At 40.1% G+C, this 24,814-nt stretch overlaps 1 protein-coding gene and 1 non-coding gene across 4 annotated transcripts in view; both read left to right on the forward strand.

The window, feature by feature from the left end:
* Window positions 1–1,957: 1,957 nt before the first annotated feature.
* Window positions 1,958–2,029, forward strand: trnah-gug (transfer RNA histidin (anticodon GUG)). Its single transcript has one exon. It is a non-coding gene; the product is annotated as a tRNA-His (tRNA).
* Window positions 2,030–4,144: 2,115 nt separating this feature from the next.
* Window positions 4,145–24,814, forward strand: part of ptk2aa (protein tyrosine kinase 2aa) — a 64,889-nt gene continuing 44,219 nt past the window's right edge. The window contains exons 1-2 of one of the 3 annotated variants that reach the window (XM_085263432.1): window positions 4,145–4,333; window positions 23,127–23,153. Coding sequence is in view for 2 of the 3 variants with exons in the window: in XM_085263425.1 (XP_085119551.1) it covers window positions 15,082–15,100; window positions 23,127–23,153 (46 nt within the window). In the remaining variant the exon portion in view is untranslated. Of the gene's footprint in view, window positions 4,334–14,845; window positions 15,101–23,126; window positions 23,154–24,814 lie in introns of those variants that run through there. The other 2 variants (XM_085263425.1, XM_085263430.1) reach the window with 2 other exon arrangements.

Raw genomic sequence — 24,814 nt, forward strand, 5'->3', positions numbered from 1 at the left:
ATTCAACTTTTATGTTACTTTATATTACATTTACATCATGGTTATGTTTACATTCAATTTTATTTATATAGAGCCAAATCACAACAACAGTCACCTCTCAGCGCTTTATATTGTACAGTAGGTCCTACAATAATAGATGCAGAGAAAAACCCAACAATCATATGACCCCCTATGAGCAAACACTTTGGCGACAGTGGGAAGGAAAAACTCCCTTTTAATAGGAAGAAACCTCCGGCAGAACCAGGCTCAGGGAGGGGCGGCCATCTGCTGCAACCGGTTGGGGTGAGAGAAGGAAAACAGGATAAAGACATGCTGTGGAAGAGAGACAGAGATTAATAACAAGTATGATTCAACGCAGAGAGGTTTATTCACACATAGTGAGTGAGAAAGAAGCACAAGGTGCATCATCTGCATAGCTGTGAAAATGCATACTATGTCTTCTAATGATACTGCCTAAGGGAAGCATGTATAATGTAAACAGAATTGGTTTGACAACTACTCTTTCAAGGATTTTTGAAATGAAAGGAAGGTTGGAGATAAGCCTATAATTAGCTAAGACAGCTAGGTGTAGAGATAGGTAGAGATACATAGAATAGAATGCCTTTATTGTCACTATACGGTTGTACAATGAGATACAGAGCATCTCCTACTCAGTGCAAACATTAAGGGGGGGGCACAGTTCTGCACATAGAATTTGGTATTGCACAGTGGTGGTTCATAGAGTAAGGAAAAACCGGTTACGTTAAGAAATTTGATTGAGCAATGCACTGATTGTAATGAATTAAGTGCCCTAGAAAGTACTGCAATCATTCAAGATAACTTGTGTTCCTCTAATTTCTTGCTCTGCAATCACAACCACGCTGCGGTGACCCGGATTCGAACCGGGGTTGCGGCCACAACGCAGAGTACTAACCACTATACGATCACGGCTGGCGCGCTACATTACGCTGTCAGTTGCAGTCTGTATCTTGCAGTTGTCTCACTCCACTATATATACCCGAACAGTGACCTGTACGATGCGCAAAAGAACAGCAGACATTATTTACCGTCAGACCACTGTCACTGTAAAATAGGAATAGTGATTTCCATAATGAGTGTCTGGAGCACTCTGGTGGCATAAGTAGGTAGTGCTGAAAGGTCAAATTTTTTTAAAGCACATTTAAAACCACAGAAGTCCACACAAAGTGCTTTCCAGGCAAGTGCATTCATTATGACCCAAGTATAGACATGACCATCTAACAGAGGAACTGGGCTGCACTGATCTCCTCCCCATTTTCATGTAGAAGAGGCCTCTTCATCACGTATCTTAGACCAGTACTTGACTCAAATTGTGAGGCCACGTGGCATTTTGAATGCTATTTTAAAAATTAAATCCACTATTTATCTAAGCGTGTAGGCAATTGTGTTAGATATATGTGAATGTAAACCTTGACAGTGAAGTCCCAACTTTCTCACTTGCTCATTGACGATGCTTTTCCTTCGTGTCATAGAGTCGCTATTTATCTGTAAAAAACAGAAACTGAAAATGAAAGCAGAACTTAAAACGGCGAAAGGGCCTGTGAGTCTGACCGGTGAGCCCACCGGAGAGATAAAGGTAATTATTGGAAACAGTCTTGTGGTTGTTATCCATGACGCACGTATGCTAACACACCCCAAACTCGAGACAGAGCAACAGACCTGCATCGTTGTATGCCATGCAATCACCTGCTTGTCAAAAAAATATTTATTGTTGGGTTTTGTTTGTTTGTTTGTTTTACCACTGAACTTGCAAACGTGAATTTATCTTTACAGCTACAGAACTTTCTGTAGCAATGACACATGGCAACAAAGTGTTGAGCCAAACTTGTAGAAATTCGAGATGACAAAGCAGTGAGATACGTCAAGATGCGTTCCAGAAATAAAGTTTCAGGTTCTGAACACTGCGGTGACAGTTACTCGTTACCTTCAGAGGTGGCGCGCCGTGATCGTATAGTGGTTAGTACTCTGCGTTGTGGCCGCAGCAACCCCGGTTCGAATCCGGGTCACGGCATTTTATCCATAATCAATAGGCGTTTTCTTGAGGAAATTTAAGGAACATCTTTGTTAAATTCATAATAGAAATAAAGAAAGAAAAGATAAATCACAAACCAAAACACGTTTACAATCCATTGGACCATGAAAGCAAGTTACACACTAATGAACTTCCACCCGAAACTCTTCAAAAGTTGATTCTGTTCATCTGGACCCTAAACCGCACACTTCAGTTTGAAGGGTGTAAAACGACTCCTAAACTTCTTTTTAATGTCGGGGTGACGATGCCTCACTATATGTCACACCATTCCTACAATCAGCCGTCTTGGGTGGCCAGCCGTGATCGTATAGTAGTTAGTACTCTGCGTTGTGGCCGCAGCAACCCCGGTTCGAATCCGGGTCACGGCACACGCTTTTGAAGCAAATATTATCACACACTGTAAATCAGTAACGGCGGAGAGACGGCTTTCATATGAGCAAAGTACAAATTCTACATTTAGCAAAGCAAAAATGAAACAAGGCTCAGGTGTGTAAATACCTTGCGTATTTTTTCTCAATGTGCCACCTCGTCGGTCGTTCATTTCACATAACAAGAAGCTTTCTGAATTACTTGCATACATAAAGAGCGCTTACTATTATATGGAATTACCAGAACCTCTATTCATTCCACTTTAGAGCTCCGTGGTTTATTTTACGTGAATCGTCCGTATTGGACCACCTTTCAATCATAGATTCCCTTTTATGGCCATAGAAACAACAACTGTTTCCCCTATCAGATCCAGAAGTCACTGTAAACCACAAGCGAGAGAACATAAAACATATAATAATAATGCATTTGATATCCAGACATGAAATATCAATTAAAGCTAAATATACTGTACTGAAATTTAAAACCTATATAAAATCCAAAATAAAGTGTAATAACAATCACTGACCAGCAGATGTCGTGTGTGACCCTGTGTATAAAAGCAAGACGCACACTGTAAATTCATTAGTGAAGTACTGGTATAAGAAAGACTAATGGGCCAAACCTTGTTAGGTTTGATTAATGAATCAGCAGGCCCTGACACTGTATTATTTGCCAAACAGACACATGCGTATACAGTCAACAGCCAACACCTATTGCAGAGGCAAGGTGGGCACCGGGATTATAGCCCAGATCTCCGAGGAAAAAAAGGCTCCAGATTCCTCCACATCAGCTGTAGATTTCACTGTAAGTCACAGTTTACAAAAGTCTCTAGTCTCGGAGTTTAAAGGGGGGCTGACTAGTCTGGTTTATATTGTTCTTGTATTCCTGCACCAAGGGTTTTTTGTTGTTGTTGTTGTTTGTCTTTCTCAAACAAATGGTCTCAAATACCCTGCTTGGCATTCTTTCACAGGAGTTAGTTGTTGGTTTTGAGGTGTCTGTGGAAATACTGCATTATTATGTAAAGTGGGTGCTGTTTAGGGAACCTTATCTACTGGCTATCTACATTAGCACAAATGCATGTACATGTGGAAGGGCCCATTCTTTATAATGATAATGACATTTGCTACCTTAAAGGGGATGTGCTGTACTAATTTTCAACTGCATTATTTTCATGGACTTTAGAAGAGTACCTGCGCTAAACTCACAACTCAATATTGATGTTATTTATCTTATACTGATCTTGGATCAGGTCATCATCTGTCTGTGACGGAAAGTTGTTGACTTCAAATGGCATTATAACCCTTCCCAGACTGATGAGCGCCAATAGTCGCTTCTATAATATCAATGCTGATAGTTTATACACACAGACCAACAAACTGCCAAAACTTCTGCTTTCATAGGGGCTTATTAACATTTACATTTACATTCTGATGTTTTTGTCATTAGTACAGTTTTTTAAGTGTAGGACATCCAAAGTGGAATTTGTTACATTGTTACTACGAGTTACTACGCAATTAAGTTAAGGGACGCGCTAAATGTTCTAAACCTGGATACAACAAAGCGGCTACATTTGTAAGATTTTAAGTATCTACACATTCATTCATTCATGAGTTGCTGGTTTGTGTTTTGTGTGCCTGCGGGCAGGCTTTTCCTCCTCTCACTCTCCCCCCTCTTTCTCTTTTTCTCTCCCAGAAGCAGCCATATTGGAATGCTGGATGTGGAGAGGGGAAGCAGGAACAGGCGACGAGAGGGAGAGCGAGAAGGGGGAAACGGTCAGGAGCGAAAAAAAAACGCTATCTGAAAGTCCTTCCAGCTCTACAAGTGAAAATAACGGAATATTTACCGACCCTGCACAGCTTCTGTCGCCGGTAAAATCAACTCAAACCTCTCGGACGTCACCTGGAACAAGTCAGCGTGAGTGATGTTGTGTTTTGGGGGGATTATTTCAACAGCTAAAAGATATTACGGGAGATGCAGTTGGGTTACTGTTCAGTTCTGGCTGGCGCTAGCTGTTTCCCTGCCCCAAGTATTTGGACTAATTTACTCACTTATTATTTGGGAAGTACCGGATAAGTTAGCTTAGCTTTAGGGCACCGTAACTAGGACATAGTTTACCTTTCGCTAAGTTGGAAAATAAATGTGACCTACTGCCACCAAACTCGTCGCCTCGGTCACATGGAGTGAATGTAGAGTGTAAGTTACGGTAAATAGTTGAACCGGATTAACCTACATTTATCTCCAGAAGTACTTTACGCATTTGTTTGTCCTCATTCTCCCGGATTCAGCTGCTGCTTTACCTTGATTGACCGAACTTAACTGAACTCACATACTTTCCACCTTAAAAGAGCACTTATGTTTCGTTTCCTCCTGTAAGAGTGGAGAAATTCATAATAGTAAGTTTTTCTCAGTGTTTATTGGCCACACGTTTTTTATAAGATTTAAGATCTGATGTGACACGACTGCAATTCGTTTTTCCCCTTTTAACCAATAAGCTAATGCAGCATAACAGGGGCAGAAGGCCAAGAGCTATGCAGGAATATACAGCCATTCATTGATTACTTTACTGAATGACATTTTTTTGATAAACAGTTTCAGGCTTTCCCCTCAATCTAAGTGCCAAGTTGTCTTATTTTTATCTTACATATGGGATTTCCTCGTTTTCTTTTAACTTTATGTAGCTTTGAATGGAAAAGTGATAGTTTTGATGGTTGTTAATCAGAGAAAATAAGATATTTGAGAGCATTGTATTGACTTGTAACCTTTTTTGGGCTTCTGGGGACTTCTCAGAGAGTTCATGAAGAAATAACCAGTTAAATCCATGGAAAATTCACGAAGATTAATTTTGTCCCTATGTTATGAACAGTCATTATATATGGACGCTATGTGTATATATAATAGGGGCATAAGCAGTCAGTGTAAAGTTGGACAAACTGTCAAATGCAAGTGAATCCCCTCAAAAGCAGCATACTCCGTTCTTTATGTTCCCAAGTGTGAAAGAGCTGCAGTGCTGAGCTTGCCAATCCTTCATATTTCACATGCAAGAAAATGCTAATGAATTAAAGTATCCTGAGGCCACTCAAGCTTTAAACCAACAGTATATTAATAAGCGTGCAGTCCTGCATATGAATATTTTTCAATCTGAAGCTCTGAATTGTGTACTAATAAGATCCAGGGCTCTAAATTGCAGTTACATTACAAATACTTTTGTTTTATTTCTTAATTATTGAATATTTTGATTCTTTAAATTCATTTCTGTCCTCTTTTACTGACAAACTGATTTACTTATTCACATTGTGCATTCCTGGTATTTGAATAATGGCTCTTCTGATGAGATAAAAGTTGTTGCTGGGCCGACATCCTGCAGGCACTACCTCTTACACCGCAACAGGATAGTTTTAAAGCTTGTCAGATGCACATTTAGTTCATAATATCATCCGCAGTTGGCTGTTAAATAAGTTTTCCTCAGGTTTGATTGTGAATGAGACCTCTTTGCCAAGCAGCTTATCCACCCAGTGGGCTTGTATTCACTTAGACTCCAGCTGCATTCATTCAGCTCCCTCACCATGACCTAAGTGCTTAACCACTTGAATAGTGGTCTTAAGCTGGAAATCGGTATCTACCACAATCAGTTTTTGTGGATATTTGGGAGGCAGATAACACGCGAGTGGGTCAGATGTGAAATCGGTCCGATTTGATTACATTAAAATTCTTTCCAGTCATGCTTGCTTGAGCCATGCGGCGATAGAGTCTAGCTGCTGTCTACTAATTTGGCATCATAAGACCAAATCCATTATCTCAAGTAGAAACATGTCATTACACTCAGTATGTGAAACGAGTGGAAAACAACGTTGTTTTTCTCAAAATATCTGACATGTTGAACCTCCTCTGGCTCTGGGAAATTCCTTGATATGGCACTTTAGGTTGGCTCTCAGCATTTATACCTTTGACTGCTGTTAAAAAGTTACTGCTTTCAGTTTTTTTCTTGTTTTTATTGAAATGAATGAATTTACTTTTACAGAGTCCAATAAATGGCTGCACCTTTTCTGGTCTGAACCTTCTACAGCCTGGTCTACAGCAGGCTAATACAGGCGTGGCAGTGGTGTGTGTGTGTTTCTGTGTGTGTAAATTGTGGCGCAGTGCAGGAGGCCTGTATTTATAGAAACACTTGACTACACTCAGAGACCTTACAGCAGCAGTGTACCACATTGCAGAGAGCTGTACTGTCTTTTCCTCTCCTGCAAGGTTTGTGCACTCTTTTTAGTTGTGGTGGGGTGTGTACTGAGTTTTGAAAAGGTTCTTCATACCGTCTTTGTGTTGCACTAAAATCTGTTTTAGTCTAGGCCGACTGCAAAAACAGGCAGACAAGACGGTAACAAAGCTGTCGGTCTCGCGTCTTTTAAATTGCAGTACGTGGTGCGACTCATAAGCGATAGCAGTCATTGCAGACACACATTGTGCATGTTGAGGTATGCAGAGTTCCTGAATGAGAGTGTGCTTGTGTCACGAGGAATCAGTAAGACTTAATGAAGTAATCTGAGCAGAACGGGGGCGTTGGCAACTGTGCTTGTTTCATTGCTTGGTTTGGTCCTTTTTGAATAAGTTGTACTGTTTTCCTAGCAGACAGGGTGGCCCTCTTTTTTTCTTGTTTTCCTCCCAATGATTGGCTGCATTGTACCTGCTGTGTAAATATATGCAGCTGTGGCAGGTCTAAACTCCTTTTCCACACAACCTGCGCAAATCAACGATTCCTATTTGCAAGCTCACCTCAGGAAAGAGAAAAAAAAAAGAAGAAAAAGTGTGTGTTTAAGTGTCCCAAATCTGTAAATTCAGCTTCTGTCTTCTCGCTGAACTTATTCCCTTGCATCCTGCATGTGGTTTTAGTTGTGAAGGAAAATAAGTGTGTGTGTGTGTGTGTGTGTGTGTGTGGAGTGTTTGCACAGGAGACGAAAAGAACAGTCATTCCCTTTACTTGTGGATTGGCTGCATTCAGGAAGCAGACCCCACACCCCTCCACACACACACACTAAGAGCACTTACTGTACATCCTAAAGCATGCTGTGTCCCTCAGGAGCTCAAAGGAAAACGCCCTCTTCCTCTCAGAAGCAGGAGTACCACTCAGACTCCAGCTGGTGTTGATGTGTGTGTCGTTGTGCGTCCTTGTTTGTGGGTTGCTTTTTGCTTTGATCGTGATTGAGATTGCTCAAGAAAATGCAGATAATTGTCTTGGGTTTGTCAGTTAGAAATGTCTCTGTAGTCCCTTAAAAAGTTGGGTTTGAGAAAAGTGTGTGGACATTCTCATGGTTAAAAATGTATGTTTGCTAAGCTTATAATGCCCAGATGACACCTTCTTCCACCTACATGTGAAGGCATGTGGATGGGTTTGTGTATTGTCTTAGCAGAGTGTGAGCGTGTAAACCTCTGCCTGCGCAGATTTACACACTCATATAATCACTGTTAACAACTATTGGCTAGTGGCTATGATGTGACTGATTTCTGGTCATGTTTTCCTCATCAGTCTGCTTATAAGATTAATTATTTCCCCTATTGTTCTGGGTTTCTTTAGTTATTAAAACACAATACTATGAAGTTGAGGAATTTTTTTTTTAAATAAATTTGTGAATACTGATCTTAAGGAAGCAGATGTTGGAATAGTGCCTTGATTAATAATAATAATAATAATGGATACTTTATTGATCCCCATGGGGAAATTACTTGTTTTTCTCTGCATTTGACCCATTCACTCAGTGAAGCAGTGGGCAGCCCACTAAGCAGGTGCCCGGGGAGCAGTGTGTAGGGACGGTACCTTGCTCAGGGGTACCTCAGGGTAGCCGTTAAGTGGATTCGAACCGCCGACCTTCATGGGGCGACCACTTTACCTACTGAGCTATCCCTGCCCCCCCATTGATGGATTATTCCATCTGTTTAAGACTGTGGGTATTTTCTTATGAAAATCAGCCCCAACAGCTAACAGATACTGTGGCCCTGAACCTTTCTACAAATTCTCTGACAGAGGTTGATATGAGAATGCCAATGTCCGAAACAGCCAAAGGTATCATTAAATAGTATTTAACCTATCTGCTCCCAAACATAGCATCTCTCTGGTGTCTGAATGTGGCTGTTTTCTTTGGTAGTGCAGGTAATCGGGGGAAATTAGGGTGCAGCGGTGGAAGCATCCATGGGCAGCCTCGAACTCCCTGTCTACCTACAGAGAGTGTTTATTGTCACATGATGGCGAGTGTTAAAAACAATGAAGTGTCAACTGTAGCCACAGTCTGTGCTTGGCGTTCTGTATTTTTATTTTTTTTTTAAATCTTTGTACACAATGTACACAACCGCAGTGGCATAAATTAAGCATAATAGTCATTCAAGGTACTGATTGGGCGTCCAGTGCCCTGCTATCTGCGTGCTCTATCGAATCAGCTTTGCCCCCAATAAGAACATGCATATTTTCAGTAGTGAGAACTGTCTTCTGCTGTGTCTTACATGTGAGAGAGGAGCGCTCCAAACAGTGTCCTGCCTTGACATTTTCCAGGAGTCATGTGTGAAAACGACTGCTGTCACATATTCTTCAGCAAAGCATCCTGTGAACAGATCGTGACACGGCAACACTTAAACAGGGAGCCACAACATAAGACCGTGGACAGTTTTATTGTCATCTGGACTGAGTTTTAGAAATGTTTAGCACCGTCCACATCTAAAAAATGTTCTCGCTGTGCGTCACTTTATAGCTAGTAGTTGGTGACTAGTGGATATCCTAATGTAGCTAACGACTGCTCCTGTGTCTGTCAGCGTCACTGCCATTTGTAATTGCTTATAATGGCTCTTCTAAAAGTTTAGAGAAGTTTAATGCGGGATCCTTCCCCTTTGCTTTGCTGCTGGCTACTACACATAACTGAATGTCATTGACATCAAATGTTGTCTGTTTGCTACTAGTCATTTCTTGTGTGGATGCTCCATTATAAAAAAACATTGTGTATGTTACACAGTACAAGTGAACCGGTTTATTGACAGAGCTGAATCTCAATGTCTACGTTTGCACTGCACTCCAAGTGTAGTTTGCTTGCTGCAGCTGAAACTTACTACAATGGCAGGAAATGACATCATAGTTAATGACTTGCCCCTCCTTGGGGCATGCACACACAAGGACAGTCTCACACACACACATACATACACACTTGGAGTGAGGTACCTTCGGTCATGCAGGTCACTGGTGCAGCATGTCAGCTAGTGATGAATGGAACTGAAATGCAGTGATTCCCTCTGGCGTAGAGATGCGAGTGTATGTGTGTGTATTTGTGTGCCTGTGTGTGCACAGTTGAACCAAAACGACTCGAGAAAAACTAATAACTGTTCTCACATTCCGTTAATTTTCCTCTGAGCTGTAACTGAAGTGTTGAAAATAACAATTAAAACCACAGATATTGTGAATCAGTTGCCCCTCTCCCACTTGGTGTGCGTATGTGTGGTGTTTGAGCGAACAGTGTAATTACACTGCAGTGAGTCAGAGGGGGGAGAGAGAAAGAAGTAATTGTTGGGCTTTGTCATATAGATGGAGAGAAAAGATGTGGGAGGAGGAGAAAGCTGGGTGGAGAAGACAGAACATTTTCTGTGTTTGTGCATAAATGCAGAAAACGTGACCTTTTTTCTACTAAACATCAACCAAAATATCTTCTTTTACCTTCATATGCAGGATGTTTATCTTCACCTTGGTGGGTTCCTCTTACCTCCTGCTGTGTGGGTTTATTTGTCCAGTTGTTCGTTGCTCTGGTATCTCGGGATATGTTTCAGACGCCACTTCCTCTTCGTTCAAGCAAATGTTGTCGATAGTTACATGAGAAAATCAATACTAATAATACTCATCTCTGCCGTTTTAAATACAAATGGGGTTTCTGGCAAGCGGTTTGGATTACCAGATTGACTGGAAACAGGGAGAACAGCTAATGTGGCTATGTCTACAGGAAGGAAACAAAAACCTGTTTGGTTTAAACATCAGAAACCGTCTTTAAGTATACTGGCATGCAGAGTGTCTCAAAATTCTCTAGAAAGCGAACGTGAAGGTCCCAAACAAGTGTGTTGTTTCCTGATGAGCAGTGCACTCACTGTAAATGGTAATCTTCAGATGGCCACCTTTATTCTTCAACTCTCTTAGGCAATTTTTAGCCCTTCATTTGTGCAAAAATACAATTTTCATGTCTGACAAACTGTGGAATAATTGGCATTTTTCATAGAATCAACTAAAGAAATGGGAACAAATGATGTGTTTTGGGGGTGTTAGTAACAAAGTGCCCAAAAATAGTTTATCCTTTGAGCCAGTAACCTTTGTTAATCTTGAATTGTTGGTGGCATAACAAAAAAACAAACAAAAAAGCATTCCTCTGAAAATGATCAGGTACACGGACTGGACTAAAAAATCAGCATCCAATGTCCAAAGGGAAAAAATTGAAATAATTTCAGAAATCCCGGAGAGCTATTCTTCAAATCCACCTTAAAAAACAACAACAACAAAAAAAAAACCTCTAAGAAAGCCTACTAGATGTCTGCTTAGACGTAAAAATATAAAGAAATGAGGGGTGGCTCTAGACTTTTGCACAGTGCTGTATCTGTATCACAGTGCTGGAGGTTCTCTTTGGGTCCCAGGCTAAAACATTTGTTTTCTATCCAGGAAAAGCCCTAAATACTAACAGATCCAGATGTAATGAATATTTTTAAACTTTTTTATGTCTGATTTTTGGCTAAGAGAATGCATGTGCATGAGATGGCTAAACAATTAAATAATGTCTTCATCGTGTGTGTTACAAGACATGTTTGCTGTAGTGTGGTTATTATTTTTAAATGATTCTCCCTTTGCTTTCCTCTTCATATTGACACATGCATAACAACATCCCTAAAGCTCAAGTAAGCTCAAGAACTTCAGTTTCCTTTACAGTGAAAGCCACACATGCACTGAGAACAGGACCAAAGCAGTCTTCAGTGTCTGTTTGGCCAATCATATGATCTCATTTGTTCACTAGATCCGTGCACAGCCACACACAAACATAAAAAAAAAACACAGTCATGGTGGATTATAAGGGGAAACACACAATGATGAGCAAAGAAACACCTGGATGAAAGCCATAGGTATGACATCACACTCAGAGGCTGGTATGCTACCATAAATTAGTGTGGCTGAGGTCAGATGTGGGTGTGATCCCACAATGTCTGCTTGTGGGTCAATGTATATGTGTCTGTCTGTGAGATTAGTCACCAGCAGGCGCACTCCGGTAACAAAGGTTCATTGAAGACTTGTTTGGAGGCTGTCTGCCTCTCCTTCTTTCTTTGTCTGGAAAAATGTTTTTGTCATTATATCAGCAGTAGCATTGCACAAAATACTTGGAAAGCCTTTTTTTCTTCTTGTAGCAGATGGGATCATTTTGCTGAATAAAATCCAGCATCATAGACATTTAATGGCTACAAAACACGCTTTATTAGACCACTAAAGCTGCTCCTTTTATGTCATCATATGGAAAAATTTGGAGGTGAGACATGTATTTGACGGGTTTTGACTGTTGACATTAAATAGGGGGTCATTTCATCACTTATAAACCCAGAGGGTAAAATAAGCAGGGAAAAAACACGAGTAGTGGTTCTCAAATTGTGAGCTTCATGCCCCTAGTGGAACATGAAGGTACTGCAGGTGGGCTATGACTGGTCATTTATAATTAATAGATTTCAAAAGAAATAATTCTACTGAAATTTTTTTACATTTTAAAAAATTTAAATTGGTGTGAATATATAATTTTAAGCATTAAACATGTTTCGAGTGGCTGACAGTTGCATTGGATCTTAAAAAGTTCTCGTAACATTTCAGCACATGGACTACAAGCAAAGCAACAAATCTAAAATATAGTTCCAAACACATGATGCAAACCCATAAATTCAGTAAACGAAATAATTCATAATATAAAAATATAAAATACATGAGAGGTGAGAAAGTTGAAGCCTGAAATGCCAACATGTGAGTACTGCCACAGTTAGCTGAATAGCATTATGTATTGGATAACATCTACAGTCTACTCACTTCATCAAATAACAACTTGCGATTTAATGAAAACATTTTAATTGCCTGAACTTTTACACACAGGACAAATTAATGCGTTGTGTCAGCAGTTTAGGTAGACCACACCATAAAGGCTAGCTAGTTATGAGCCGAACTAGAGTAAAAACAGCCTACAACAAGTAGCCTCCATATTATAGTTTGAAACTATATAACTGGAAAGATAACGCGCTGGGCTTTTTAAAACTCTAGTATCTTGCAGTTATGTGTTACGCCTGCACGATAAAATCTGTAACACATCAGTCACACTAACATTTATCCAAACCGTGAGAGGCCGTTTTGTTGTCTGTTGCTTATCTTTCTATTGAAGATTGAGCTTCCTTTGTTGTTGTTTGTTATTTTGGAAAAGTGGAACCACAGTGGCAGTGGAACCCTGTTAGAACCCGTGTTTTATTTTTACGTGGATGGCTGCGGAAATGTTGGATGCCTTGGTGAGAGAGAGCACGGCAAAGAAAAGACGATCCCTTGGCCAATATATTGGGTGGAAATATCAGGTCCTGACATTTTTATGGTTGTTACTTTGACACCTATCACGGTCAGGTGGTTTTAATGTCGAGGCGTGTATCTGTTTGTATTACAGGTTATTTGAAAATGCATTGCCACTAGAGGGTGATGTTAGCACACCTCCTCTCAAAGAAAGGATGCCTGCACTGAGCAAGCCAGAAAGATGTAAGGACCGAGCTTAGAGCCACCTTCTAAATGAGAGTCAGAGCAGGGCTGTGTGTGTGTGTGTGTGTCTTTGTGTGACATCTTGGCCCACTAATCCAGTGGCCCATTAATCTGCTTTACTCCTGAGCAACTCTCATGTTGTCTGCCCGCCTGTTTGCTTGATTTTGTGTGCGTGCGTGTGTGAGAGCTTGACTCTGCCACGGTTCATAGACTTTGCTGAGTGTCCAGTGTGACAATATACTGTGACATAGTGGATTTAATATTAAGGATCAGTGATAATCTCTTTTGATTTCATGGCACTTGGAAAACAGCCATATATAGAGAAGTTCCAGGGACCAGATTTCTGCTTCACTTCTGATGTTCATGCTTGCACAAACTTACTAAGCTTGACATCCTTTATAGCCCTGAGTAGTTTAACTTCAAGCAATCTGTCTTTGAGTCTGGAAATAAATGGCATGACCTGAGACAGCAGACTATTGCAAGCGTGACTGTTTGATTATAGCACTTGACATTCTTATTATTGATTCAGATGTTTTGGGGTGCTTCATCACGCTGCGTATCTGGCAGGAAATCAAGTGCAAATGCGTAAAATCTTAAAATTAAGGCAGATTTCCATGATTATTAGTTGTAAAGCCTAAAGCCTCAATTACACTTTCTGCTCCACATGATTAAAATTTTATCGTTTGCCAAGATCTGTGAGGGTTTGCGAGTGCCAACAAATATGTGAGCGCAGGTTTTTGCAGACGCGTACTATATCAAAGTTTAAACACAATCCCGCATGTCTCTTGTCCATGTTTTTGGGCGTAAGGGCAACGTAGGATCAGTGATGTCAGGATACAAATAACCTGATAGAAAATCTCAAAGAACTACCAAAAAAATAAGCGCATCTTTTCAACTTATAATCGCAAAACTTTAATATCCCATTTAACATATTAGTGTTTGTTCTCCTTTGCTATTATGCCAGTTTGATTTATGAAGTAATCAGTTGGTTTAAGCCCATTTGGATGAGGAGGTGGCTTCATACTCCTCTATGTCTCTGCGTGGAAGTTTATTACAGTATAATTGGATTAAGTGTGTAAAGTCGGTGGAACAACTGACTGCAAGTCCCCGTGTCTCTTTTTTTTTCTGCTCCAAAGATGGATGATTTCTGCGGGACGGTGTCGAGTTGAAAACACTACATTATGACTAATTGAGTAACACCACAGGGGGGGGCATGTGTGTGACAGGCAGAATAGCCAAAGGGAAAGCAATGCACACACATTCATTTTCATTTCTCTTATGTCATTCTCAGCTGTGTCTTTTAGCAATTATCTTTTTTCAGTTTGTTCTTATTGATATTTCTGCACGGTTTTCTCTCATTTTACTCCCTTTTTTTGTTCATGTCGTCTTGCAGTTATTACATCATTTCTTATGTCTTTCCCACCGCACTTGTTTTGCCTCTATCTCCTGTACATCTGGTTCCCTCTCTCCCCCTCCTTCACTCTCCTGGGGACAAAGACACCCACGTCTCCTCCTCCTTCCTTCTTTTCTCTCTTCCTTCTCCCTCCCCCCTTTCACATCCATAGGCTGCCTACTGCTCCGCTTTCCCTCCCTCCTTTGGTTCTTCCCTCCACTCGAGTCCCACTCCTCATGCTGCTTGCTGTGTATCTGTGTGTGTCAGTGTAGTAGAGGTTTGTAGTAGAGGGGGGAGGCGGAGGCTGTGAGCTTAAGTCGGCATTATCCATCATTACAGAGTCAGCTGGCTAGCACAGCGCTAGCCCAAAGACCACAGAAGCTGGGGCTTTTCCCAATTTAGCTGTCCTTTAGAGGAAGATTGGATCTCTTCTCTTCTCTTCTCTTCTCTTCTCTTCTCTTCTCTTCTCTTCTCTTCTCTTCTCTTCTCTTCTCTTCTCGATATTAAATGGAAGGACTATACCATGGTAAGGCTTTTAACATGCTGTTGTATGCAAATTCTTTTTTCTTTCTGCGTTAAACCATTATATGCATGCATGTTTATCCATATCTAAGAACTTTTTAGGCATTGACTGCCTAAAAAGTTGAAGTAGTTGTGGATTTGTGTATGTGTGTGGTCACTATCGCATTCAAACACACAGTGTCAGAGTGGTTTAGTTCTTTTGGCTTCTTGCTGTCATTACTTTGAATAACTATTATAAACTAAAAATTATTGTTGGTAAGTGCGGTTTTCTGCTGGTTATAATAAATATGATGATAAAGACGAGCAGAGGAGGGGCTGTAAAGAACGCTTTAGTGGTTCATATTGGTTTTGGTTTTAGGTCTGGAGCAGGTTCTACTAATGTGAAGGTTAGTGGTTCAATCCCTGGTCCCCTGGTCTGCATGTAGACATGCTCCCCAGTGCATACGCTGGTGTGTTTGTAATAGATATACACAGTGTTCAGAATAAAGTGCTGTGTGAATGTGGCATGGAAACTGGTTTGAAAAGTGTTATATAAGTACTAGTGCACTACTAAATGACGATGAGCAGGAGGAAGAGGGCAGAACACCTGTGAATACACATGCTTACTTATTTACAGTCGAGCTGAGGCAATTAGTTCAATTAATCAGATTAATTGCTCAAATTGTTCAACAAAAATCATGAGCATTTGTTGTGTTTCAGACACACACACACACACACACACACAGATTTGAACAAAACAAAATATTTCAAGGCATTATTTTTGAGCACTAAATGGAAGATTGATGATAATTGCTATCTTTGTGCAGTCCTATTTGAAACCCTATTCATTAAATAATCTTCTCTCTTATCCACCTAAGTGTGTGGTTTTTTGTATGTAGGAGGCTTCAACTTCAAGTGTGTGTGTGTGTGTGTGTGTGTGTGTGTGTGTGGGAGGAAGGCAGTACGTGTTTGTGTTTGAATACACGTGTGCATCCCAACATAGTTCCCACTGCAGGCCACGTGGCTTCGTGTAGGTGTTGGTGTGTATTTGTGTAAGTGTTCTCTCCCTGTTTGTGTATTCTGTGTGCACATGTTGGCATGAACTAACAAGTCCCCTGCAGCGTTTTGTTTCTGGGTTAGATCATCTATATTTTAGTGTGTATTAAACATGTCGATCTGTGCTTATAGTGGATGGAAATTCTTCTAAAGAGGTATCTCTTAACAACTTTCCTCCTTCACACGTTCATGAAAAATGCATGCAAGCAAGGTGCTGCTCCTTTATCTGCGTTAACATTAAAGAAGCTGAGCTGGCGATCAATTACCTCTGATTTCCGGTAGAGTCACAAATTAGTTGTGTTTAATTTGTAGAGTACATCCAGAAACAACAGTTTGACCCAGGGGTGCTCACACTTTTTCCGCATGTGAGCTACTTATAAAATGACCAAGTCAAAATGATCTACCCACTACAAAAATCCAAAACATATACTTATTTATAAATATATTGAGGATTCTTTATATCTACAATGTATATACATGCATAACCGCAATATCCAATATTTCACAACACAATTAACTATGTAAATTTTTTGTCATTACCTGAGTTTACTCTGATGACTTGCACTGAATTGAATCAGCCAGGGATGCATAGTCCGGACAGTAGCTGCTGACGGCCAGGTTTAAGAGAAAAAACTGAGAGCTAAAAATTGGAGTTAACTCGCTGACTAGCTTGTCAGTTTTACTACACTTCGCGCCGCTGTTTGCGCATGCGCAGCGACCTAAGCGTCAGAAAAAATCTGATGTCATCTGACGGGCTTCCCTGTATCAATCAAGTGACGGGATGGATGATAGGCTGGCATCTATTTTTTTAATGCCATGCGATCTACCAATACTACCTTTGCGATCGACTGGTCGATCGCGATCGACGTATTGAGCACCCCTGGTTTGACCCATGTCGTCTAATCTGGCATCCTTTGGATAACGAAAAACTTCAATCAAAAAGGTGAAATGTTGGATTGAAAACTGTGTTAATAATGGATATGTAGTTAATTATACATGTTAGGACGCTGGTGCGCGGTCTGGTACAAATTGTACCATCTAACGATCATTAAGTAGAGCCACTAAAGCGCTTGAACTCAGTGGCCAATCAGAAATGAGAATTCATTTTCAGCCTTCCTCCCAGACAAGATAAAAGGCACATTCAATATTTAATGGAAAGTGTGATTTTCGCCTTATTCAGAAACATGTTTGTCTCTGGTTAAGCAAGTGTAGATATGTTTCACCCACAGCTGGGACTGCACTATAAACTGGGTATTTTTGTCACATTTGTTTGGATGTTTATTAAATAACACATACAACCCTGGCGTCATTTAAAGATTATTTTGAAGCGCTATCTCACCAGTTCACACGCCCTAAATCTGTTGATTTGAATTACGCATAGCGTATCTGCTCTGAGCGTGATACATTTAACATGCCGCTCCAGTAAGCCAGTTAGCTTTATCAGTGCACCTGAACGATACACACTTGAGTGAATGTGTGCGCTTTTGCAGATAAATGAGTGCAAGCAGTGATGCGTTAACGTGGCCTTATTATGTTTCATGCGTGTGGGGCTTATCTTGAGTTTGCCTCATCTGAGCGCGCGTGTGTGTGTGTGCGTGTGCAATGGATTTGACTTTGAATAATTGTCTGATGTTTATCTAAATGTGAATAATGATAATAAGAAAATATGTGTGTTTCTGATAGAACACAGAAACCTTTTACTGATATTCTTCATGTCTATATATTTATTCATGTATTTCAACTAGAACTGTAACTAAATTGAGTCATGAAAGACATTGACTGGGTGTCTAGCGCATATAAAGATGTCTCCATTATGTAAAACACACCGTAGCTCTTCATCAGAGCCAAAACTGTGCTTAGATCCTACCACGAGACATTTTAAAGGCCAAAAGCGGTGTTTTAAAAAAAAAATAAAAAAATGTGTGTGTTTATGTGTTGCTGTGCATTTGTATATGTGTGTCTGAGTGGCAGGTGTGATTGGTGCCTCAGGCGTTGTTGTTGCATCGTAAGACTGCATGCTCCAGTAACACCCCATTGTCCGGAGAGTTTCAAGCATACACACTCACACACACAACATATATACACACACTGCGTCTGAGACACCTGCCAGCACAGCTTGAAGGTTAACCATTAGGCACCAAGCAATGAGGCAGAACAGCTGGCTGTTCTCCTCAGGTTTAGTACACTTAATTTCTGCAGGAGTGGTTTTTTTTTTGCTCTTCTGTGAGTCCTGCAGGATTGTCTCTTCAACCTTTTTATCCATCTCTGCATGTTTTATTTTATCTGCTTTTCCATCTAGGGTCACTGGGGTCTGGAGCCTATTCCAGCTAACATTGAGCGAGCCAATTTAGAGTCACTAATTAACTTAACATGCATGACTGTGGACTGTGGGAGGAAATCGGAGCACACAAGAATACTCACGTAGGCACAGGGAGCACATGCCACCTCCACACATAAAGGATCAAACCAGCCAGCAGGTCTGAATCAAAAACCTCCTCGTTGTTAGGTGACGGTGTTTAAACTGCACCTCCCTACCCATATGGAAAAGATATATATAAATCTTATAAAGTTTGTATCTTTCTTGTGTGAAACTTGTATGAAAAGCATATAAGAGTGAAAACAGATATAAGATCCCTTGAAAAATTATATAATGAAACTTGTATGTTTTGGATACTTACTAAAACAATGTATGAAAGTAATGAGAAAGTGGCCACTTTCATGAGTAATCACATATAAGTTTTTACTATTTCTTTTCCATATGGGTACTGCCCCCACTCTTTGGAGTTTAAGGAGACTTTCCTTATTCCGCTGTGCTTTCTAGACCTACAGACGCATGTTTTCACACAAATTTGCACGTACACTGAGAGCTTGTCAGCACAAGAATTAAGAAAGAAAATTATAGTTATGATTGTTACATTCTCCCAAAAGTTCAGGGGATGTTAGGAAAATAAAAGTGCTCTAGGGGAAAATCTATGGCTTAAGCAAATAAGACAACAGCTGTCAGGTCAAGATGTGACAAACGGAAGATATTGTGGTGACTGTCCAGTTCAGTGGTGATAAGCAAAAGGCCTAGCTGCTTTTTATTCATCCTGCTTTTGTGTAAAAACAATGCAGAACAGTTCTTAACACAGTTGTATTCAAGAAATAAACGTGAATTTGAATAATCTAATAAAGTTTTAGCATAAGAGCGTAAACACATTCTTAAATTCACATAAATCACAATGAAATTTGGTGTAACTTTCCTTGAATCCATTCATTAGCTCAGTAATGATATATGTCAGATTTTATTGTACATATTCAAACATCATCTCACTATAAGCTCAATAGGCATATGTAACAATACAAATTTTAATGTTAAATATACCTGAGAGGTCAAAATGTCATCATTAGGTGAAAAGAACTGCTGATGATGTGAAGTGAGATGATATTTTTTTAACTTCAATGTGATTGATTGAGGCGACTTCCAGTTACAGTGCAGGATAACAGTGATTGACCTATGAAAGGCTAATAAGTAGACTAGAGGATTACCAAGGCAACTAGCCATCAGTGACAGTGATGTGCAGTAAGCGAATTTCTTCCTCTATGGATGGAGTTTAACTCCAAGGCACTCCAAGACACTGGTGCTGTTAGTTTTCTACAGTGCTTAAGAGCGCCCGCTGAGGGAGAAATGCTAAACCCTTCAAAGTAAAAGCCCAGATATTTCTGGTTAGCACTTCCATGTTGGATTGCGTTATACTACAAGATAGCACAGTGTGAGTCCAGCTGGATGAGTGATACCTTGATTTGGTCAAACTTTTAAATTGAATGGCCTCAAATAAAAACAGGAAATAAAATACAGGAAGACTGTAGGTTTTTATTAATAGCTTAGCTTAGAGAAGCTGCTAAGCTGCTGTTACCAATAAAAGGAACAAAAAAAGCTTGAGATCTGAGAGAGAGGGTAAGTTAACTAGTCAATCCAAATAAAAAAAACAATAAAATAAAAAAAGGAACACAAAGCACACACTCCTTCAACCAGAGTGGTAAACATCAATAATCACACAGCCCAAACACTGCTTCAAGAAAGACATTGTGGCCTCCTCCTCTTCGTCCCTCACATTTACTCTTGAGGCTCATTGCTGAGTGGAGTCAGCTGTGCACAAAACGCTGCCTCCACAGAAATAGAGGTGGTACCTGAAACGGGAGGGAGAGAGGGCAGCACCACACACCCACACAACGAAACACAGCAGACCTGCTGTAGCTTTAACAGTAATGGTAAATCTCAATATTTTATGCTAAATGCTATTTCATAAACATGACAGTAAATGGCTTTTGACCAGAAGCTGGTTACAGTTTCCTTTTTTTAAGCAGTTTGTCTAATGCTTAAGCAAAGAAACAAAAGCAAAACCCTCCTCTCTCACTCTCTGACCTCTTAAACTATGAATTTTAACTTTAACCACTGATCTGAGACCAGTAGTCAGACAGACATTGCACAGCAGACTCTCTCATGATTGTTCAGTCTAATTGCAGCTCCTTAAAAACCTGTGATTAACATGCAATTATCCGCTGTTTGAAGACATGGAGATGGTGCTTGTGTGTCTGTGCTTGGAAATGCCCGTCTGTAAAGGTGTGAGCTGGTAGTTTTTGACTGCACATTTCATGTTTGGGTTTTTGGGCTTCTAGTGTAATACCAACTGGCAAGGAGCATGCACATCAGTCTGCCAATGTGCGGCAATGTGCGGGAGAAGACAGTTGTGTTGTTATTTGGGTGTGATTTAAATTCTTTAAACTGTATTAAATTGTATGCCATGGATTACAAAAAAGCCTCCTCTTTCTAAGCCAAAAAAGCACGACAGATGAAAAGGGAGTCTCACGATTACAATTTTTTGTTCCAGCATTTCAGGTGCTGTCTCATCTTGTTTCTAAGCCCTGAAAAGACCACTGTCTCCTATGGAGTCAAATGCAGACTGCAGCAATGCCAGCATTGTTGTGGATCTCAGACTACATAGCACTTAACCTTCCCTGCGCTCTTAACAGAGAGACATTGAGAAGCAAATGGAGACGGCGTGGAGCGCTGATAGCATCCAGGGGACAGATGGTGCTTATAGGTTTCAGGTCTATCTAGAGGTCATTATAGGGACTATAAAACAGAGTCTACCGTCATAAACTGGTCTATATCAGTTTACTCTGGTCTGTATTAGATACCCAGGATTAAGTTAACCCATTTATCATGGTGTGATATAATAATGGTTGTCTTTGATTTTCAAAGGGTGATACTTTGCAGATGAGGTGATTAGAAGAAATATACGTGCCTGCAGCTTAAAGTGGGCTCTGTTCTGGCTTCCCCGCTGATTGGGTCAAGAGGACATAGTATTGTAGGGTCTTCACCTTACAATATAAAGCGCCTTGAGGCAACTGCTGTTCTGATTTGGCGCTATATAAATGAAACTTAATTAAATTGGAGAGGAATGAGGTTTCCTAGAATTACATTATCAGTGAAAGCACTGCCACGATGTTATCTAATATGTCATGGTGCAATTTGATATGTCTGGATCTTCCCATGATAACGTCATGTTTGTTTTGTTGTGCAGTGCTATAGAATCACATACAGACCTCAGTTTATTGCAAATATTAATAATGGAAAACTGATGATTAATGTTGCCTCTGGTGAAGGTATACGCTGACAATTTTGTAATTCGAGTCATATTGCAGTTGGTCACCGGTGAGGTATGTGAATCTGTTTATTACCATCACCACTATAGATGCACGCATTCATAAACAGTACTGTGAGGGTTTCATGTTACACAGCATTTCAATAGCACACCCACCACGAATCACCTTGATGCCATTTCTTTCTTTGTGTAGATTTTCTTTCAGCCGTTACTTACATCATCTATGTTGACAGCCCCTGCAGTCGGTCTGTGGGTGCGTGTTTACCCAGTATTTTTCTGTAGATCAGGGTTTCCAAAGCACTTAGGCACTTATCCTTTTGCCCTCCACTACATGCAGCCCTATCATTGCTGTGACTCGGTGTCATGTTCCCAAAAGGCTTCTCCTAGACTTCCTGTGGGTGTGTGGGGACCTATAGAGTACAGTAATAAGAGTGGCACCGATACTTTTGCTTTTAGCCTGCTCGGCAGGATTTACCATTGACCATTGCTAAATGTGTTGTCAAGTCACATACCTTGTTTGTTGTAATGCATGAAAAATAAGGTGGCTTTATTATGCTTGCCAAGTTTTAAAAAAAAAACCCTCCAAAAAAACATTTACCTGAGAAGCTTTGTTTTGCTTGATTAGTCTGACCAACTGTGTCTCCTCCTAACCACAGTCTGAATCCAGCCAGGACTTAAATTTCCTCCTGCACAATTAAAACAAAACAAAACATTAGTCTGAGCTTTAGCTCTTAGAAGCTAGTATTATGGTTTTCTGAATGTACACATAAATGTCTATGTGAGAGGGGTTATGGGAAACTGGCAGTTTCAGAGAAGAAGCTAAATAGAAGCAGCTAAACTCTGCAGCCTTCAGCACCATTGTATGTTTTATTGGAGCCTCCAATCAAAAGCAAAAAAGGTTCAATCACGCCCTGTAACATCCTGGTTTCACAGCTGCCCGATCTCGGTGAACAATAACCCCGCTCTGTGGCGTTTCCCCACTTTAGGTCTTTCACATGCTTAAACAATGAAGCTTCAGCCTATAAGGAGCGAGGGTAAATCTTGTCACAAAGGGGGTATCGATTGGTAAAAACAATCTGTCAATGTCTCAGTGAAAAGTAAGTGTGTGTGTGTGCTACAAAACAGGGGACTGATTGATTTCTAATCTACTTAACTTGACACATTGTGGAGCAATACGTCCGCTCTGCAATTCACAGCCTGTAAGTAATCGAGTTGCGGACACCTGCTGTGGGAATTAACTCAATAAAGTTCTGTTTAAGTTTTGAACAGACTTGATCTTTTCTTTGTCCAAATCTCATATAATTTAACAAACTGGCTAACTCTGTTATTTCTCCATTTGTCTTTCAGATATTTCCAGGATTGCCTACTACACAGGTAAGTAGCTGACCCACAGTTGCCATAGAAATAGCAATTGGATAACATCAATTTAACCTAAAATATTGCTTTTAAGTTGCCTCTCGGTTTTTATTATTATTTACTCAAAGATAACATTTCACATGTGTTATCTGTATTATTTTATTCCCAAAAGGCAATGGCAGTGGGAATGTAGCAATGTATTATTGTATGACATGACCATAAGATATATATTATATCATCATATATTATTTGTATTATCCTATTTGTGGTCTACACAGTTATTTATTCAGAAAACAGAAACATGGCATCCTATTATAGGCATCCTTGAAGGAAGTGCACAAATATACATCGTCAGACTCTGTGCTTCTGCTAATGAACAGCTGAACTAGTAGCAAGTGCTTATTTGAGTCATGTTTGTGATTGTGTAAGACAATTAAAGCAGACAGAAAACAGAGGGGGACTATTTATCTGTGCGTTTGTGTCGACATGTTGGCCTCGTTAGTGAGCAGGAGTGAGGAAGAGAGTGAGAGGCTGTGTGTCAAATTAGAATATTCACACTGCAGACAGAAAACTTGAAACAACAACCCGAGGGTCGGGCTGCACGACTGTGGCCAAAATGATTATCAAGATCATTTTGCTCAGTATTAGTACCCCAATTATTTATGAGTTTATGAGTTTTTGTTGATTTATAGCGACTAAAACATTTTCATTCCACTGTCAACATAAAATTAGTCCTCCTTATTCACCTAAATGTAATGTATCGTGTAGAAAGAAAAAGATAAATAATTTAAAAAACAAAATGAAATCAACAACGCTCTGCTCCTGTTTTTATATTTTTGATAATCGAAACGTTTTACAAGTTTCTAATAAAGTATTTATTTACTGGATCTAAGTACATCTCCTATGTTTACGTTTTCCTGAAGTCTCAATTGCTCAGCGTGTTTGTTAGAGACATCTTTGTGCAGATGCAACTGTGTTCATGATTTCGGTGCGTCTTTGTGAGCTGGATGGATGCACTGCTGCGCTGTACAGATTTTTATGAATATCTGAGTTGACATTGGAAGATTCATGTTGGTACCCACTTCATGTTTTTCTTGGCCTTCATCCATTTGGTGTACTGGAGCTAGTGCTGTGTTTTGATTTTGTTGAACAAGTTAAGGTGTCATGCTTTATGGTGTAGGCTCTACGGCGCTCTTTGCACGTGATTTGATCCTAGTTAACATGACTTGTGCTAAATCTAAAGGCAATAATCCGCTTCCACGGACAAACTCTTCACCTTCTGCAGTGCTAGATATTTGTTTAATTTCGACAGTCTGCTATTTGTTATTCCAGAAAAATAAAAGCTGCGCTGTGCAGGGAACAGCTGCGATTGGCAGATGCAGGCATGTCGTCAGGCAAAGATTTAGGGAGCGCTTTATTTGCTTTTCCTTGGTTTGCTTTTGTCGATTATGTTCGTTTAATTCTGGGAGGCCAAAATCACAAACAAGATTAAAAATCAAATTAATTGTTCGGGCCTACCTTAGGACTTACTGCAGATTAGTGCTGCGTGTCCACAAGCTACACAATTAGCTCTTTGTCTGGCTTTAATCCCCTCCACTTATCATCTAGACAAATTAATTTATCAGATGATGTTACTTTTTATTTCTCAAAGCACCGACGTTTTTGTAACATGTTCAGAG

Source organism: Mchenga conophoros, linkage group LG22, assembly GCF_057382185.1.
Source record: "Mchenga conophoros isolate Kocher_MC1m ecotype Shallow Benthic linkage group LG22, M_conophoros_male_GT1.1, whole genome shotgun sequence".
Classification (NCBI taxonomy): Eukaryota; Metazoa; Chordata; class Actinopteri; order Cichliformes; family Cichlidae; genus Mchenga; species Mchenga conophoros.